The sequence below is a fragment of the Apostichopus japonicus genome, chromosome 3 (assembly GCF_037975245.1).
Source record: "Apostichopus japonicus isolate 1M-3 chromosome 3, ASM3797524v1, whole genome shotgun sequence".
In the NCBI taxonomy this organism is placed as follows: Eukaryota; Metazoa; Echinodermata; class Holothuroidea; order Aspidochirotida; family Stichopodidae; genus Apostichopus; species Apostichopus japonicus.
This window is the reverse complement of record NC_092563.1, coordinates 28009383-28029330: the sequence shown is the minus strand read 5'-3', so window position 1 is coordinate 28029330 and position 19948 is coordinate 28009383. Positions and strand designations below refer to the sequence as shown.

Here is a 19948-nt window from a genome sequence, read left to right as displayed (position 1 = left end):
CGAACATTCAGAGTTGTGATAGATTCGGGGAAGCTTAAACCTGAGAAGATATAATTGCTTACTGGAGCGGTCTAGTAATGAAAGTGATACTTCTGCGATAGATTACACGGATGAAATGAAACATCATTTTTGGCTTGGCCTCAATTACTAGATGTTTGTGCTAATTTTTCTTGTTAAAGGCATTAAGGACTCGCCCCAAACCGCGTGCGGCCATCTAAAAAAGTTAACTTTCTTTTGCTTGCAAGTGACGTTTTGTTTGTGTCGCTACAAAATGCAGACAGTAATGAAACGTGATACCTTGTTATCTTTAGCTGGACCTGAGATGTCCATTGCTATATCTTTTGTACACTGTGCTGTTAGTATTGACTGCAGCTGTATTTACTAACTGTACACTAGTGTCTAATTACGGACTGTAGCTCGCTGTGTGTGCATTTTCTGGGATTGATGGTGGTGTCTAACACTTCTGTTACACCTCATTCGAAACTAGGTCAGATTACCGGCATTAGACGTTTCTTTTTGCGCGAGTCTTCACACCCTTTAAGTCTTTGATGATTGTGAAGATCTAGGAGAGAGATAGCTTGCCTGTCATTGAGTAGTATTGTGACCAGTGATGATGGTAATATAAACTGCATATATGCTTTTGCAAGGTTGTCATAGATATTATACTAAAGCAGGAGCAAAGCTTTCATTTCTATGAATGTAAAACATGGTATAAAATTTAGCAATAAAGATTAGTAGAAGTAGTTTGAAAAGAAAATTACATTTCATAAACCGAAAAGGAAAAGAAGGCTTAAAGGTAGAAACATTAATATATTTTGTATTCTGTATTTAGTCTGTGTCTATTGACTGCTCTGTATAATCACTGACTGTGCTTTTCTTAATTTCCATTTGATCTCAAAGGTGTTCAGTTAACGGCAGTTATTCTCGTCACTGAAATGTGCACAAAGAGTCCAGATACATTAGTTCACTTCAGAAAGGTACGTATTATAAATCAACTCATAAAATTATATTTGATACCTATTCTCTCATGCTACTTTATTCTGGTAGTTTTAATCAGTGCCTAGAATTTCTTAGTGGGGGTGGGAGAGGAGACAGAGGAGGGTGTTGAGAAGTGGAAAGGAGGTTTGGATAAAGTCTTGAATCTTTATTGTCTTTTGTTAGTATATGGTGGATTTCCTACAAGACATGATGGATCTAAAGGCAAGAAATGTTTAAAAAAAAATGTTTATCTCATATTTTATAATATCTAGAATCAGATAGTACTTTGCTTTTGAAGTGACAGTTGTATATTTATTCCTTTTTAGTCATTGGGGGGTGGGGGGAGGATAGAGGGGGAGGGGGGTTGAGATCCACAAGGTTGATTAATGTTATGTGTTTAGGTAGTCTTGAATCCCTCAACAGGGTTGTTTATTTTTTTAACTGTTTAAATTTTTTCCCCAGTTAAGCATATTGGCAAAGAATCCCTTATCCTTTGTGCATGGTGTTGTTGTTGGTATTGTTCAAATGTTATATGTCACTTTAATGTATGTTTTTCTGTCCTTTCTGATTACCTGTTGCCATGTAAAGCAGGAACCTGAGGTAAAAAGAAATAATTTTAAAACAGTTTTTTTTTTTCTCTTCTGGGTTTGGGAAAGGTTCTCTGCATGTCTTTCAGTCTTATCTGTGGTGGAAATTCAAAGGATTTGCATCTGTTAGAGAATCACTCATAAGTTAACATGTCTGCACCATCAGCCTTAAATACTAAGTTACCAATTAGACTTCCCTGTTTTTCTTTTCTGAAATTAATCTTTATAGGTCTTCTATACTTTGAACTGAATGCCAAACTTTAGAAAGTGGAAGTTTATTTCCAATGAAAACTTTTCAAAACTTTTTTTTTCTTGGCTGCTTCAACAGCAATGAGCACACCCATATTTTTCAGCGAGGAAAATGGGAAATGTAGAATAAAAAATCATTTATAAAATCTTTTAGTTTGTATAAATACATTATTTTCACTGTATGTATTTTTGTTTACATTTAAGTCCCCCCCCCACCCCCCATTCATGTGGTACCATATTTTTGTTGTCTGTTACCATCTTTCACTGGTACTAAGTTCACTTTTATCCGAAGAGCATAGCAGGCTGTGATTTAGTTGTACAAACTTGATAAATTTAGGCCATTATGTTACAGATTTAAATGAAATTTCTCTCGAATTGACTAATGGGCCATTGTATTGTTTTAGGGACTATCATGTATTTAACTCTGCCTTATGTTGCATTCGTTACAATTGATATCTTGTGTTTGCATTTTGTTGGGTAAAGTGTCATCTCTTTAACTGACCAATGACTCTCTGTCAATTTATGTTTGCTCCCTGGAATTGTTGTTTTGACTGCTAGAGTCTTCAATATAATTAATCTGTATATACAAAATCCTCTCCTTGGAAACTTGTACCAATAAGCCACATCTAGATACTTCATTCTCTTCTAGTTTCACTTCCAATTTGGACTAATGACTTCTTCAGATGTGGCCCGAAGCCTTAATTACATCTTTTAGCCTACATTGCACAATGATAATATGTATGTAACAAGAGAGTAAAAGAGGTTGTGACGGCTTGATAGAGGCTCAGTGGAGGGTGAAGAAATTTATATTTTAAAGCAAATTGGCAGTGGGGGGTGAGGGGTGAGGGGAGAGTGGAGGAAATGGGTTAAGGGAAAGTAGAGGAGAAGAGAGTTATCAAACTTTGCATGAAAGTATCAGCAGCCTGGTCCCCTGAGATGTCAATTTCCACTGTTGCTGCATGTTATAGGCTATAAGGTTGATACAGGTCTACAAAACTAAATTAAAACAAGAAGATTTATTGTCTGTATGTATGGTTTGCTACATGAATGTCTGAATGTTTGTCATAATGAAGGGCAGGAATATTTTGCATGTGTCACTCCGTCATGTAATCCTACACTGCATCTTATTAAGATTAGTTGGGGGGGGGAGGGGAGGGGGATACTAGTTACAGTAGCTCTGAAAAATTGATATTCTGACATTACTGAGCCTTGCTCTTTCTACAGTTTTGCAATCTTTGAAATTTTATTATGTGTCCAAGCTTCAGTCTAATATTTCTGTCTTAATCAGAAATTATAAAGAATAATAGGAAAGCTGCATCAAAGGCACTGCATAGAATGAAAACTGATGAATTTTTAAAATTTTGGTGATGTCAGAATATATTGTCAGAATATATTATGCCCATTGACCTCACCTCCTCGCTGTTTCAGTTTAAATATCAACTAGAATCCTTTAGGATATCTGCATTCTATTTCATAACAGTACGTTGTGTTGACACAGAGTTCTAGCAATCGTACAATAGTATCGTCACAAGACTGCATGCGAACAAGCATCTTTCCAGTCCGTCTACTAACTACTAAGCCTGAGCTATATAGCAAGTCAAAACTTTTGTGTGTATTGTTCTGCCATTCAAATATATTTGCAGTCTTACAGATGACTTCAACTGTGTATAGTGTAAGCCCCCAAATAGTCATTTTAATCAAGGGTGTAAAGTGTACATAGTAAACCTGAATGAGAGAAATTTAAACTTCTTACAGCTGAAGCAGTACGTATGCTAAACCACATAGAACCCAAGTGTCTCATGTACAGTACATGTGTAGGGCAAATTGTATTGCAATCAGGCATTGTAATACACTGTATGCAGACAACATAACAATCTAACAATACTCTATCTCCCTCTCTCTCTATTTGCCTGGTTATTGCCTGTAAGTGGTTGGTAGGATTCCAAAATTGCCCGTCATTGTTAAGAATTGCTGTCTGGCAGGCTAACAGATTTGTTAGTTTCTTTACTAATATGATTCCTAATTCATAAACATTTAGAATAAAATCTGTCTTAGAGGTGTTTTTAATTAAAGTGTACATCTAAGGATGAACTAAAGGATTAAGGTAGAAAAAATATAATCTAGACAGTCTACTCACAGTCTTCTGTCAAACACATCGGTTTTTAATTCTCCATTCAATACACTAAGATACTGTAATTATATCCTTCCCTACTGCAGTAACCATTATAAATGCTTCTGGTAACTTGGTATGCACTCACAGCTTTGAAATCTCTTCAAGTTCTGTTTCACTCTTTACCCTAAAGTCCTGCAATTGAAGCAAATAGACAATAATTAGTAATATCTTCACCCTTTCCCTCTTTACCCTTTTTCTCTCCTTATAACTAAAATACAATCTTAAAAGCTCTGATTAAAATGAAATAAAAGCGTACATGATATGATTTCCAAATTCCTAAAGGTTAAAGATTGGGACTGAGGATTGCGGATAAGGAAGGTGGTAAAAGGAAAGGGTGAGGGGATGGTGAGGGGGGCTGTGAGGATTGTGTCTCATGAAGGAAGGATGAAGTTCTTTTCTGGTTCTTTACCTCATGTTAGCCACGTAGCAATTCATGCACTGGTCAATAATGAATTGATATTGCTCTGTAATTGTGTTTCTTCTAATAATCTTGATCTCTGTACTTTTTAGAACTCTTGGGATTCATCCAGTTCTTTGCCTGCCAAATCACCAAATGATTCAATGATTATTAAATTAAATCTACCCCAAAAATATGGGAAATTATGTTATTAACGGTCTCTTGTCCATACGTCAGTTTCATTTTCGTTAAAGTTCATTTGATGTGTCATGTCTGCACTGTTTGTACTGTATATGTTGCATTAAGACTGTACAGTTACTGCATGGTTTATGATGTTGTCTTACACTGGAATTTTCAATTAGAAGAATATGCTTGAAATCCAGTCATTTCTCAAACAGTCATCATCATGTTAATAGAAACAATATAAAGTAACAAACCAATTTTTTGTATAAATCTACCGGTCATTGGGAAACGGAATATTATCATCTTCAACGGTTGCATGTGATCATTTTTTCTACCGTTAATTCTGATCTTTTGTGTCTTGCATCAGTCAAACAAAGAATCCGATAATGTATTTTTCAGCGATTTTAGTGTCAAATTTAACTGTTGGAGATCAATTATATGTGCTATACAGTACATTCTATGTAGATATATATATATATATGTATATGTACATTAATGGTTCTTTTTTATTACATTTATGTGTTTCTCCTCTCATTCTCATTCCAGTTTGTTCCAAATCTAGTGAGGATATTAAAGAATCTGATTATGTCAGGGTATTCCCCTGAGCATGATGTGTCAGGGGTCAGCGATCCATTCTTACAGGTATAATTCAAATTGTTGTTTGTATGCAATATAATTATTTATATGTCATTAATTATTTGGAAGTATTGCAGTGAAGGTGAGTCTGACATTTCTGGAATGAAGAAAGGGAGGAGGGAGGGGGGAAGGGAAGAATAGCTAGATTTGCAGATTTTTTCAAGGGGGTAAGTCAGCACAGTACAGAGGATTCAATTTTTTTTGAGAGCAAATACTGGTAGAATATCAATTCTTTCATTATGACCTGTCCAGTAAGTATGATTCATTTTCCCAATAATCAATAATGTCCTGTTATATCTAGGCTCACCTGCATTAATTGATGGTTTTCAGCTGTCACAAATTTTAGGAATTCTCCATCTCATGAAGTCTCTTTTTCTCATGAGCGAGATACGTTCCCATTTGTCTCATATAGCAAGACAAAAGATCTTGATTTTATTCTTCTATTTTCTGTATGACATTAAGTTGGAGGTTTGTTTTCATTCATCCATCAAATTAATAGCTTCCTGCTGACAACTATCTGGTTACTTGCTAGTCTCCTACAGTATAAATAATTTGGCCCATCCCGAATTCTATAACTTACAACAAACCCTCCGTCATCTCTCGTTCTAGGTCAACATCGTCAAATTGTTGCGGATCTTAGGGTCGGGAGACGTGGACTGCAGCGAAGCGATGAACGACATTCTGGCCCAAGTGGCTACGAACACCGAGACCAGTAAAAACGTTGGCAACGCCATCCTCTACGAAACAGTTCTAACCATCATGGATATAAATTCAGAGAGCGGCCTGAGAGTGCTGGCTGTCAATATCCTTGGCAGATTCCTATTGAACACAGATAAAAATATAAGGTTTGAAACTATGAAGAGCTATTTCCATTCCTTGGCTCCCTCCCAGGCCGTAGATTAATGTTAGACTGACGACCTTGGTTGTATATAAAGTGGTTGCACAGGATTTAGTTTTGAACTGTTTTCGGGTATGGTTTCCATTGGTGATAATTAGAGATACCAAACCCCTTTTTTCTTAATAATCATCTGCTTGGGTAGGAGTGAGGTGGGGGTTGGGGAGAGGTGGGGGTTGGGGAGAGGAGTGGGTTGGGGAGAGGAGTGGGTTGGGGGAGAGGAGTGGGTTGGGGGAGAGGAGTGGGTTGGGGGAGAGGAGTGGGTTGGGGGAGAGGAGTGGGTTGGGGGAGAGGAGTGGGTTGGGGGAGAGGAGTGGGTTGGGGAGAGGAGTGGGTTGGGGAGAGGAGTGGGTTGGGGAGAGAAGTGGGTTGGGGAGAGAAGTGGGTTGGGGAGAGGAGTGGGTTGGGGGAGAGGAGTGGGTTGGGGAGAGGAGTGGGTTGGGGAGAGGAGAGGGTTGGGGAGAGGAGTGGGTTGGGGAGAGGAGTGGGTTGGGGGAGAGGAGTGGGTTGGGGAGAGGAGTGGGTTGGGGGAGAGGAGTGGGGTAGGGAGAGGAGTGGGGAGTGGGGGAGAGGGGTGGGGAGTGGGGGGAGAGGGGTGGGGAGTGGGGGGAACAGATATTTTAAGATGTAGCTGCATTTTCATCAGCCACAACCAATTATTTGAGTTTGCAAATCTTTTGAAGAATCGATTCATATTCAAACAAACAATGCAGGATCTAAAATTGTGGTTGAGAGGGATTGTTTGATGAAAATGTAATTCTGACATATGAGTGTTAGGAAAGTTAATGAAACCATGAAGGAATGCACAGAAAAATTAATTTCCATATTTGAGTAATACATGAAACTCACTAAGGATTTAAAAAGAGCTGTTTAGTGTTTAACATTAGCAAAGTTATCCCTGTTAAATGTTAATTAAAGCTTTAGTAAAATAAGTCTAAAGTCTACAAACTTATCATGATTTTTACTATTATTGTTATTGTTGTAGTTATTATTATTTTTATTTGAAGGTATGTAGCCCTGAACACACTGCTGAGGACAGTAAAAGCAGATACCAATGCTGTACAGAGGCACAGAAGTACAATCATTGACTGTCTGAAAGATCCTGACATATCCATTCAAAAGTGAGTTCATCTTTGGTTGGTTTCTGTGTTTTGTAATGTTTGGACAAGGTTTTAAATGGTTATGGAAGGAATTTTCCATTCCCATTAGTAAATAATGATACTAATAATAATAGTAATGAAAATTTTAAATTATAAATACTGGAAATGATTCTCATGGGTCAAATCCCTCTTGCAAAAGTACCCTTCCAATCCAATTTCTTTTTTATGAAATTAGTAAGGCAATTTCAGTAATGCAAATATGCAAATTAGCATCATGAAATAAGTTTTTGACAGGTCTCAAAATTACCACAAAACAAGTCAAAGCTTATTGTTCGACATTCCACATTGAGTAGATCAGTCCTTCTGGCCTAGTGGAATACGGTCACCTTGCGCCTGAAGGGCGGCCATCAAAATGGTTAGTCAGTTAAATGATTTTGAACAGGACGAATGATGAAATCGTGAGAACCGGTTTAACTCTGTTTGTCTCTTCCTCAGACGAGCTGTGGAGCTGTGTTTTGCTCTCATCAACCCTTCTAATGTCCGTACGATGATTAAGGAGCTTATCTTTTATCTGGACAAGTGTGACCCAGACTTCAAGTCGTATGTCGCGTCAAACATACTGCAAGCATGTGAGAGGTGAGTAATTATACTTCAAACAGCAGAGGGCAAAATAAACTCTGAGCTTAGAAATGTCTGCATCTTGTAATAAAAAAAATATTAAAAAATCTGTAGAAGAAGAACCTTTTCCTGTCACTGTCTAGGTTATGCTTAGTGACCCTGGGGTGTGGTGCTTGGTGTGGGGGTATGCTTTTAACTCCTGGCTGGCACTTACAGTCATGAAGAAGTTTGTGATTCACTTTTTGATTACAGACGAATTTCTTGCTGTAAAACCCCTTTTTTAAAAACAATTGTATTCAGGCCTAGCCTACCTTTTGCATGTATTTGAGACTTTCTTGTCACTGTTTGATAACTCTACGTAAACAGTTATTGCAGTTACTTCAGTAAGTTCATTCCTCCCTTTTCTCCCTCATTCCTCCCTCATCATCTTTCCCTTACCTATCTCCTTCACATTGGCACTCTGGTCTACCTAACCAACAAACTGGTGTCAGTTTTCACTGCCCCCCCTTCCTCACCCTACCCCCCCCCCCCCCAAACCACTGCCATTGTCAATGTACAATTCAGAATCTAGTGGCAAGTGAACCTCTATGAATTCTTTTATTTTGAGTAATATATGTGCACCTTTGATATAGGTAACATCAGTGCTTCAATATGATATTTGGTTTGATCTGTCTTTTGCGCAGGTACTCCCCGAATAAGAGATGGCATATAGACACCATGATGAGAGTTTTGACCGCAGCTGGAAATGACGTTCCCGATGAATCAGTGTCCATGTTGATTCAAATGATCTCCGAGAGTTCATCCTTGCACCCCTATATTGTTCAGCAGTTATTTAAAGCCTTGAAAGAAGATATAAACCAGGTTAGACTTATATTTCTATGGATGTATTTGTATATGCTATGTAGAAAATTGTGTTTTGAAGCAAAGTCAATACATGTCAAAATCATAATCAGGTCATTCCCCTACGTACCACCCCCCCAACCCCCCAAAATGAAAAAGAAAAATGTAACAATGTGATTAAAGAGTAAAAAAGCTATATCAATACCACCATTGATTTCATGTATACATTGTCACATACTAGAATACAATGTCAAGGCTGTTTACTGCCTTGAAAACAATATTATGTAATAATAGGTTGTTAATTGTGAGATCGCAAGTGGTATTAATTTTTTTTAACTTGCACGCACTGTTATTTATATGAAATTGTAACAGTACTTTTTGAGAAAGTTATTTGAATTTACCACCCCCAAAAAAAAAAAGGTTAACTTTGTCATGGAATGAGAAGCAAATGTGGGTATGAAATTTGTATTAAAAGTAGCATATTTGCTGTTGATTTTTTTAAATATTTTTATACATGATAGTACAAAGACAGTACAAATGCACACAATCCTCCTGGCAATGTCACAAATTACAAAATTACTGGACAAAAGCTTGCCAGACTTCGCCATCTATTGCAAGTAACCTTTATGCACAATTATCTTTAATAACATGAATTTATATATATATTATTTGCTCACTTTGTTACAGCAACCACTGGCACAGGTTGCTACGTGGTGTATCGGGGAATTTGGAGATTTGTTGGTGGCCGGCGTGGTTGACGAGGAAGAGCCCATCCAGGTACGTACCTACTACGTCAAGTCTATTGAAGATGTCAGTCATCATCAGCCCTACGAACACGTTGATGTAGAGGAGGAGGTGTGTTTACTGCACTAGTCACCCTCAGACTTCATAATCCACCCCCTCTGACTTCATAATCCACCCTCTGACTTCATAACCCACCCTCTCCCTCAAATAACACCTCTATTCTAACTAACATGTCACTTAATCCCCAAACCTGCTGCTGCTATTTCATTAAACAGTTTGGCTTTCCTTTGATTTTTCTGATTGTCTGTTTGTTTGCTTTTACTAGAGAAAGAAGCTTTAGTTACCCGGGTAATTTTTTTCTCGAGATTTTCTAGTAGTATAAGGGAACACAAACATCCTCTGGATTGTCCAAGGAAGAGGACACCAGTTTTTTTTCCAGTCAAATCATATTAAAGTAAAGTGAACCTTCCACTGTGCAATAATTTTGTCGGACAGCCAAAGCTATACTTTGAATTGTCCAAGGGGCCAACCAGTGTATTTCAGGTCATAACCCTTCACCCTTCATCTAACCCTTCATTAAAATGGAAGGTTACTGATCTTGTTGGAAGACCAGAAGTAGCCTTTGGGTTTCCAAAGGAACAGGCAGGGTTTTTTTTTTCAATAAAAGTAATCGTCATTACCATGTAACTTTTAGGATGCACTAATCTGTGTTAGACAACCAAAATAAACTGTCCTACTTGTTGATGAGATCAATAATCTCAAACTCAGTCAGATATGACAATCATCATCAGGGATGACACACATCATTGACAATTAACATACATTCAATATAATTCAATATATATTCAAGTTCAAAGGTCAAACCAGTAATACCCCATGATTATGTCCAATAAATTGCAAACGTGCACACACTAGTACATGTTTGATATTATTTACAAATCCTTCAGTGGAGCGGTGAAACATTGAAACCCTCTCCCTTTGGACAAATGCTCTTGTTGTACCTGTTTATGATGGTTACTATTAGAGTGTGTAGAATTTCACCCGAAAAGACAACATTTTCCTTTGTGAGAAAGTTGCATGAAACACTGGACGTGTCAATGAGAAGTGTTTAATTTAATATTTTTTCTTTGGAAGGGGGGAGGAAGGGAGTTGGCAAGGCTTTGGGTTTGGACAGAATTGGAAAATAATAATTCAGGAATGCATAGTTAGGGTTAATCTTGACATTAATGTTGCTGTGTTGTTTACATTGTCTGGTTATCCAACAATCCTATCACTTTCAGCCAGTGCTTTCCTCAATACTCGAACCCTGCATTAAGTAAGGCACTCTGTTATCTTGCTGCTGCTCTTGTATCCTTCATAATCTATGGTTGCTATGGTTACAGAATATTACCTATCCTAATCATCCCACTCCATCCCACTCTTGTTGTTTCTTCCTATCTACAAGTCAAGATAGTATAACTACTAAAGATACGAAATGCTGTGATGTTGTTGTGAATGAGAGAGGAAAGTGTCGCCATTCTTGAACTATGGCAAGAAAGATAAGAAACATACAGGTTTATCACCCACGTATAATGTTTATGACATAATTTAAGGGAAAGGTCCGAAAAACTAGGAAACAGACATTATAGATAGTCGAAAGGATTTAAGCTTGATAAAACCCAAGAACGCATAGAACCCAAGAACGCATAGTAGATGAAAGAGAGGCAAACAGGGTAGAGATGAACAGAACACATGATTTTTATTAGTTTGTTTAGAAGTCGTCAAAGTATGTCATGTGCAAAGACAACATCGAACCCTCTCCTTACAAGTTTATAAACTATTTGGGATGGGTGAAGTTGACAATATGATCCTTTTACTAAGAAACAGTAGTACAAATCTTTGCTCGTAGTTGAAGATGAATTTGCCATTCTCAGTATAATTATAAAACAACTTCATCGTGAAAGAAAAGGTCAAGAAGTTGTCTGAATTATGATACACCTTATTTTATTGGACAATGAGAGTGTGTCCTTTGTTTGAGTTATTTTATGAGTTGTTGTGGTTAATTAATGCTCTGCTTGGCAATGAAGTTTGTTTCTCTTAATTATTAGTTTTGTGTCGTTTTTGTGACGGTTTGCATTTGACAGTGAATGATGAAACTAAATGAGGTGTATTTATCTCCCTGTTTAAGTAACAAGGTAGCACCAGCCTATATAATGAAGACAAGTAGAGAACATCCCATGAAAAGTATCACTTATGTCCAAGAATAAAGTCTTAATAGTTTAAAAACATGGTAATTGAAATGTAAATTCAGCTGATGGAGTTTGCAACGTGTCCTTTATACATGCTTAGCAAATTCATGTGACCACAAGAACTAATTTAAGTTCCAGAGCAGATGGTGAAGATCTTGAGAGAGTGTTTGCTTTCACAGAAACAAACATAAATAAAAATTATGAGAAAACCCATCAAAACCCACTTTGTACCTCTAAAAAAAATTCTTACAGTTGTAGCTAGATATGCAAAAGTTACATGGCCTGAGGTTATGATCCTAGCAGGATCTTCTTTAAACTGAAACGAAAACAAACTAAGAACACATTAAGAGATACGGATGGACATACAGACAGTTAAATTTACATATAAGAATCAGGGCTGAAAGTCATCGTTATTAACTGAGAAGGGAGTTTGCCAGCTCATTTTACTTTTGTGGCTGAGAGACAAAAAATCCCTCCAAGGTTGCAACAAAGTTGCAATAGTTCATCTTTGTAATTGCAGAAACCTGTTCTCGTTTTTCTTTTTTGATTCTCCAACACTACTACCCTTTTTGTCTCCAGTAGGAGTGAAATAGTTTTTTTGCTCATGAAAACAAAATCTGATGGTTTGCCTTTTGTAGGTCTCTGAGGTCCAGGTTCTTAATTTGCTTGAGTCTGTTCTGATGACCACCACGTCCACTCAAATTACCAAAGAGTACACCTTACTGGCCATCATGAAACTCAGCGCACGCTTCACAGGGTCACAAGAGTAAGTACAGTGTGGACAGTCATGTAATAAATGATCAAAGTGGGCAAACACAAGCCATGAATGTTTTACTTTAAATGTAAGGTTAAAGGAATGGCTAAACGATGTGTGTGAGTGGTACAGTATGTTTCTGGATATATGGATGACCATTATCAACAGAGAAAGGGTGAAGGGGGTGGGGGGTTTGGGAGGTAGGGTAGGTGGGGTCATATCTGTCTGAACGATCTGCAGGGTATTATTATTGTAGCCCACTCTCTGCAGAAAACTATTTGAGAGGTACTTATAAAATATGGCCAAGTTAATGAAACTCATTGTATCTGGGAAGCAGCAAACCAGATGCTGTACAACAGAAAGTTAAAAAATTATTGCCTATGATGAACCCTTGTTTGGAAGTTCTAAAATATCAGATGGATCAAAATCCACATCAAATGGATTCTGTGTGTGTTAATGTGTTCGCAGATGTCACATTCAAATCACGGTTAATGTGATCATCTCCCCAAATGTGCATGAGGTGGACTGACTACACAGTATCAGATTTGATGCCTTCTGGGGGTTCCTGACCCATGGCGGTTACTGCCATGCCCTTTTCAACTTGTTTTTGTGGTACCTGGTAAAAACTGAAATGAATTACTGTTGTTTAGTGCCCGGATCTCTTCATATTAAGATTTGAACTGATTTGTCCCTTTTGTCTCACCAGGAAAATCAAGTTAGCTGTTATGCCCTACACGCAGAGTCTTGACATGGAGTTACAGCAGCGTTCAGTAGAATTCCAGGCTTTATTACGAGACCACGACAACATGAGGTATGTCCGACAAGTTCTTGACAAATACTACAGAACAATTGAAATTTGTATGAAATTCCATCATCATCAAACCAAAATGATAGGTTTTGATATATATATATATATATCTTGAGTGTTTTTAACTCCTACCGATTTGTTAGATGTGAAAAGTATGTCATAATGCATAAATTGGTCGAAGCCAAAGAACGTAGATAAATTTCTAAGACGTTGTTAGATTTGGCGTCGGTTGTAAGTCCATCATGCACTTTGATCTACAGTCTCAATCTTTCCAACAAAGTCAATTTAAGCATTTACTTTGCATTTTGAATCTCAAAATTTGTGTTCACAGGTCATTGCAGATGCCCCAGGTGCTTTACTGATCATTCTGTGTTATTATTTATTTATTATTATTAATTATTAATTTCAGAGCCGGTCTCTTAGAGAAGATGCCTCCAATAGAGAAGAAAGTGGATGAGGACGATCTACCTAGGAACAATGGAGAATTACTGGATGATCAAATCAGTGCACCACAGAAGGGAGAAATGATCAACATAGCACAGCAACATGAGGTATTGTTGATATCAACAAATATGTAAAAAACACATACACAGATACACAGCAATAAAAAACACAATCAAAAGAGAAGCTAGGGGTTTAGGACGATCAACATAGCACAGCAACATGAGGTATTGTTGATATCAACAAATATGTAAAAAACACATACACAGCGATAAAATACACAATCAAAAGAGAAGCTAGGGGTTTAGGACAATCAACATAGCACAGCAACATGAGGTATTGTTGATATCAACAAATATGTAAAAAACACATACACAGCGATAAAAACACAATCAAAAGAGAAGCTAGGGGTTTAGGACGATCAACATAGCACAGCAACATGAGGTATTGTTGATATCAACAAATATGTAAAAAACACATACACAGCGATAAAAAACCACAATCAAAAGAGAAGCTAGGGGTTTAGGACGATCAACATAGCACAGCAACATGAGGTATTGTTGATATCAACAAATATGTAAAAAACATACACAGCGATAAAAAACACAATCAAAAGAGAAGCTAGGGGTTTAGGACGATCAACATAGCACAGCAACATGAGGTATTGTTTATATCAACAAATATGTAAAAAACACATACACAGCGATAAAAAACACAATCAAAAGAGAAGCTAGGGGTTAAAGACGATCAACATAGCACAGCAACATGAGGTATTGTTGATATCAACATATATGTAAAAAACACATACACAGCGATAAAAAACACAATCAAAAGAGAAGCTAGGGGTTTAGGACGATCAACATAGCACAGCAACATGAGGTATTGTTGATATCAACAAATATGTAAAAAACATACACAGCGATAAAAAACACAATCAAAAGAGAAGCTAGGGGTTTAGGACGATCAACATAGCACAGCAACATGAGGTATTGTTTATATCAACAAATATTTAAATATAACATACACAGATACACAGCTGTAAAAAATCACAATCAAAAGAGAAGCTAGGGGTTTAGGATGATCAACATAGCACAGCAACATGAGGTATTGTTGATATCAACAAATATGTAAAAAACACATACACAGATACACAGGGAAAAAACCACAATCAAAAGAGAAGCTAGGGGTTTAGGACGATCAACATAGCACAGCAATATGAGGTATTGTTGATATCAACAAATATGTAAAAAACACATACACAGATACACAGGGAAAAAACCACAATCAAAAGAGAAGCTAGGGGTTTAGGACGATCAACATAGCACAGCAACATGAGGTATTGTTTATATCAACAAATATGTAAAAAACATACACAGCGATAAAAAACACAATCAAAAGAGAAGCTAGGGGTTTAGGATGATCAACATAGCACAGCAACATGAGGTATTGTTTATATCAACAAATATGTAAATATAACATACACAGATACACAGCGATAATAAAACACAATCAAAAGAGAAGCCAGGGGTTTAGGATGATCAACATAGCACAGCAACATGAGGTATTGTTTATATCAACAAATATGTAAATATAACATACACAGATACACAGCTGTAAAAAATCACAATCAAAAGAGAAGCTAGGGGTTTAGGATGATCAACATAGCACAGCAACATGAGGTATTGTTGATATCAACAAATATGTAAAAAACACATACACAGATACACAGGGAAAAAACCACAATCAAAAGAGAAGCTAGGGGTTTAGGATGATCAACATAGCACAGCAACATGAGGTATTGTTGATATCAACAAATATGTAAAAAACACATACACAGATACACAGGGAAAAAACCACAATCAAAAGAGAAGCTAGGGGTTTAGGACGATCAACATAGCACAGCAACATGAGGTATTGTTGATATCAACAAATATGTAAAAAACACATACACAGATACACAGCGATAAAAAACCACAATCAAAAGAGAAGCTAGGGGTTTAGGATGATCCACATAGCACAGCAACATGAGGTATTGTTGATATCAACAAATATGTAAATATAACATACACAGATACACAGCTGTAAAAAATCACAATCAAAAGAGAAGCTAGGGGTTTAGGATGATCAACATAGCACAGCAACATGAGGTATTGTTTATATCAACAAATATGTAAATATAACATACACAGATACACAGCGATAAAAAAACACAATAAAAAGAGAAGCCAGGGGTTTAGGATGATCAACATAGCACAGCAACATGAGGTATTGTTTATATCAACAAATATGTAAATATAACATACACAGATACACGGCGATAAAAAAACACAATAAAAAGAGAAGCTAGGGGTTTAGGATGATCAACATAGCACAGCAACATGAGGTATTGTTGATATCAACAAATATGTAAATATAACATACACAGATACACAGCGATAAAAAAACACAATCAAAAGAGAAGCTAGGGGTTTAGGATGATCAACATAGCACAGCAACATGAGGTATTGTTGATATCAACAAATATGTAAAAACACATACACAGATACACAGGGAAAAAACCACAATCAAAAGAGAAGCTAGGGGTTTAGGATGATCAACATAGCACAGCAACATGAGGTATTGTTGATATCAACAAATTTGTAAAAAACACATACACAGATACACAGCGATAAAAAACCACAATCAAAAGAGAAGCTAGGGGTTTAGGACGATCAACATAGCACAGCAACATGAGGTATTGTTGATATCAACAAATATGTAAAAAACATACACAGCGATAAAAAACACAATCAAAAGAGAAGCTAGGGGTTTAGGACGATCAACATAGCACAGCAACATGAGGTACTGTTTATATCAACAAATATGTAAAAAACACATACACAGCGATAAAAAACACAATCAAAAGAGAAGCTAGGGGTTAAAGACGATCAACATAGCACAGCAACATGAGGTATTGTTGATATCAACAAATATGTAAAAAACATACACAGCGATAAAAAACACAATCAAAAGAGAAGCTAGGGGTTTAGGACGATCAACATAGCACAGCAACATGAGGTATTGTTTATATCAACAAATATGTAAAAAACACATACACAGCGATAAAAAACACAATCAAAAGAGAAGCTAGGGGTTAAAGACGATCAACATAGCACAGCAACATGAGGTATTGTTTATATCAACAAATATGTAAATATAACATACACATATACACAGCTGTAAAAAATCACAATCAAAAGAGAAGCTAGGGGTTTAGGACGATCAACATAGCACAGCAACATGAGGTATTGTTGATATCAACAAATATGTAAAAAACACATACACAGATACACAGGGAAAAAACCACAATCAAAAGAGAAGCTAGGGGTTTAGGACGATCAACATAGCACAGCAACATGAGGTATTGTTGATATCAACAAATATGTAAAAAACACATACACAGATACACAGCGATAAAAAACCACAATCAAAAGAGAAGCTAGGGGTTTAGGACGATCAACATAGCACAGCAACATGAGGTATTGTTGATATCAACAAATATGTAAAAAACACATACACAGCGATAAAAAACACAATCAAAAGAGAAGCTAGGGGTTTAGGATGATCAACATAGCACAGCAACATGAGGTATTGTTTATATCAACAAATATGTAAAAAACGTACACAGATACACAGCGATAAAAAAACACAATAAAAAGAGCAGCTCGGGTTTAGGTCTGTATAAATGATCATATTGAGCCATATTTGTATTCTAAATAACTATAAAACGAACAAACCCTTCCCAATTTTTCCCACCAAGGGATGCTATCTTTGGTAAACAACCTGTTTTTTTTCTTCTTTTTTCTCTGGCATCCTTCATTTTTCCATTCTGTCACTTAGTATACCAAGCATGCTATCTTGACTTTTTGTGAACATGTGAGAAAAGAAATTTGAGTTAAGTTGGACTGAGAGATGAAAAAGATGTTTTGGGCTCAAGTTTGAATAGCAAGATCTTTTGGACAACAGTGACAACTATTGCATGAGTTAGTATAGCTGTGTAATGGAACAAGGTTCACTAAGCTGCAATTGAGTACATAACCAACAAAGCAAGTCTCTTAAAATAGCATAATAAGTGAAGTATAGATGCAAAGGCTTGCAGCATTAGAATTGATTATATTTAAATGACAAACATTTGACAACATTAAACTTTATTAAAACACTTTTCTAATTAAGGTTTTCATGTATTTTATTTAATTTATCTATTTAAATTTCCTTCAATACAAGACCTTGCTGTATTGTTAGGCTTTTGAAGCTTCTTTCCTGAAGTAGTATTTCGTTTCATTATTATAATAATAATAATAATAAAAAGGAACAAAACAAAAACAAAACAAACAAATAAGAAATGACAAACAAAATAAAGAAGATAAATACACTTATATCCGTAATAAGTGGGTTCTTCTTAATATTTATCTCTCTTTTACAAATCTTTATGTATGTTTAAAATGTGTACCTTTGATTTTCTACAGTGTAAACAGTAAGAAACGTTTAATGGATTATTATGGTTTACGTTGAATATGCATCTGTTGTTTCCTGCAGAGTAACGGTCTTTTGGACCTGATCGGTGACAGTGGAACAATTCCTTCCATTCCAACAATGCAGCCTAATCAGGATCAGTCTACAGGAGGGGGCGCTATTCTAGATTTACTCAGTGGTAGGTTGATTAACAATGCCATGATACAAGTAAAGGTAACTAAGCCACCCCACCACCCCTCGTTTGCCAACTCCACCCCCGCTTGTTTGCCAACCCCACCCCCTTGTTTCCTTGTAAATGTTCTGACTGATACTGTCAAGGCAAACACATTGGTACACTTGGGGCTTGAAAGGAGCACCTTCTCTAGCAGGCTACCCAGTATCTTGTGAAGTTTATTCCAAGAGAGCAAAAAAAAACTGTTAGCAAACTGCTCATCTACTGCCAGAAGCATGTGCAGGTAAAAGTATAAGTTAGAGGGCCTGAGGTTTCGTTCCTAGCAGGATCTCTTTCAAAGACAAACTGAAATGAAAACAGATTATGGACACATTTAGACTAGACAGATGGACTTAAAAATAAATTAGAACAATGAACAATGGATAGAGTACAAATATAGACTGAACAATAGAGATGAAACCGTTTCAGAGATGAAAAGGCTACAGAGAAAAATTGTGGAATAGGATCTTCCAGGTAATCGCATCGAATCGAAAAGAGTATTCAAAACTAGCTGTCTGTTTTTGTTTGTTGTTGAGATGGTAAGTGTCTCTGTTAGTACTTTTCATTGTAAGGTCACCCTATTATTTGATTTGATCAATGTTAAAAATGCTATTTTTTCCTTCTTGTCTTTGTGTGTTCAGATTTAGATTTCAGTGCACCGAGTAACCCCATCCCTCCCATGCAACAACCTGCCCCTGCTATGAATCTATTAGATGGTTTGAATGCCTTATCTCCCACTACTATGCCCTCACAGCCTGCTGTGCCGGATCTGATGGGTGGATCTCTTATCAATAATATTGGTAAGTATTACTGGACCAGTCATCAGCCCCCTCTCATAACCCCCTACCCCAAACCCCTACATGTTGTATGTCACCATTCAATGTTGGTCATGCCATATAAATTTGAATAGCATTGCTATGAGATGACTAATATGTAGAGACATGTGCTTTATTACTGTTTTTACTACGACACATGTCTCCGTGTTGATTAGATATGAAAGTTTAATTTATCTCCAGATCAGCTCAAACATTGAATTATGAAACAAATGGAGTCTTGCCAGCCTTCTAGATATCTACATAAATATATGATACAGAATATTCACTTTACTTTTAGTTTCCTCTTTATTGACTTTGTAGAACTTTCTGTTGTTATCATGAAAGATATCTTTTGAGTTTGTTCAGATCGATACCCACTCACAATAGATCAGTCTCTCATGATAAAAATAACAGTCATAGCATTGCACCCAAAAAATGTATGTAAGTAATATACTCTATTATTTTACAGAGTTAAATTTTGTTTTTTAATTTTTTGTTTTTTAACATTTCTCTTCTTTTCTTGTTTCCTCATAGCTCCCTCAGCCCCGGTTTTTCCTCCTATCACTGCTCTAGAGAAAGATGGTCTCAAGATAGAGTTTGCTTTCGAACGAGATAGCATTACGAAAAATGTTGACATTACGATGAAAGCGACCAATTCCACTGGAGCTCAATTTGAAAGTTTCCTCTTTGAAGCTGCTGTACCTAAAGTAAGTTTCTTTTGATGCTTTCTGTGTTTCCTTCTTTCAGTTTGTTTGTTTGTCACCTTTAGACTGTCTATC

At 36.6% G+C, this 19948-nt stretch overlaps 1 protein-coding gene across 5 annotated transcripts in view; it reads left to right on the top strand.

Annotated features, from left to right (window-relative positions):
• Nucleotides 1–19948, top strand: part of LOC139965697 (AP-1 complex subunit gamma-1-like) — a 40778-nt gene that overhangs the window by 16303 nt on the left and 4527 nt on the right. For 2 of the 5 annotated variants that reach the window (XM_071968320.1, XM_071968322.1), the window contains 14 exons: nt 901–977; nt 1567–1578; nt 5114–5209; nt 5813–6048; nt 7106–7219; nt 7694–7834; nt 8500–8677; nt 9344–9511; nt 12267–12394; nt 13089–13193; nt 13600–13741; nt 18207–18321; nt 18996–19154; nt 19704–19876. In XM_071968320.1, coding sequence (XP_071824421.1) covers nt 901–977; nt 1567–1578; nt 5114–5209; nt 5813–6048; nt 7106–7219; nt 7694–7834; nt 8500–8677; nt 9344–9511; nt 12267–12394; nt 13089–13193; nt 13600–13741; nt 18207–18321; nt 18996–19154; nt 19704–19876 — 1844 coding nt within the window. The remainder of the gene's footprint in view (nt 1–900; nt 978–1566; nt 1579–5113; nt 5210–5812; nt 6049–7105; nt 7220–7693; nt 7835–8499; nt 8678–9343; nt 9512–12266; nt 12395–13088; nt 13194–13599; nt 13742–18206; nt 18322–18995; nt 19155–19703; nt 19877–19948) is intronic. The other 3 variants (XM_071968323.1, XM_071968321.1, XM_071968324.1) reach the window with 3 other exon arrangements.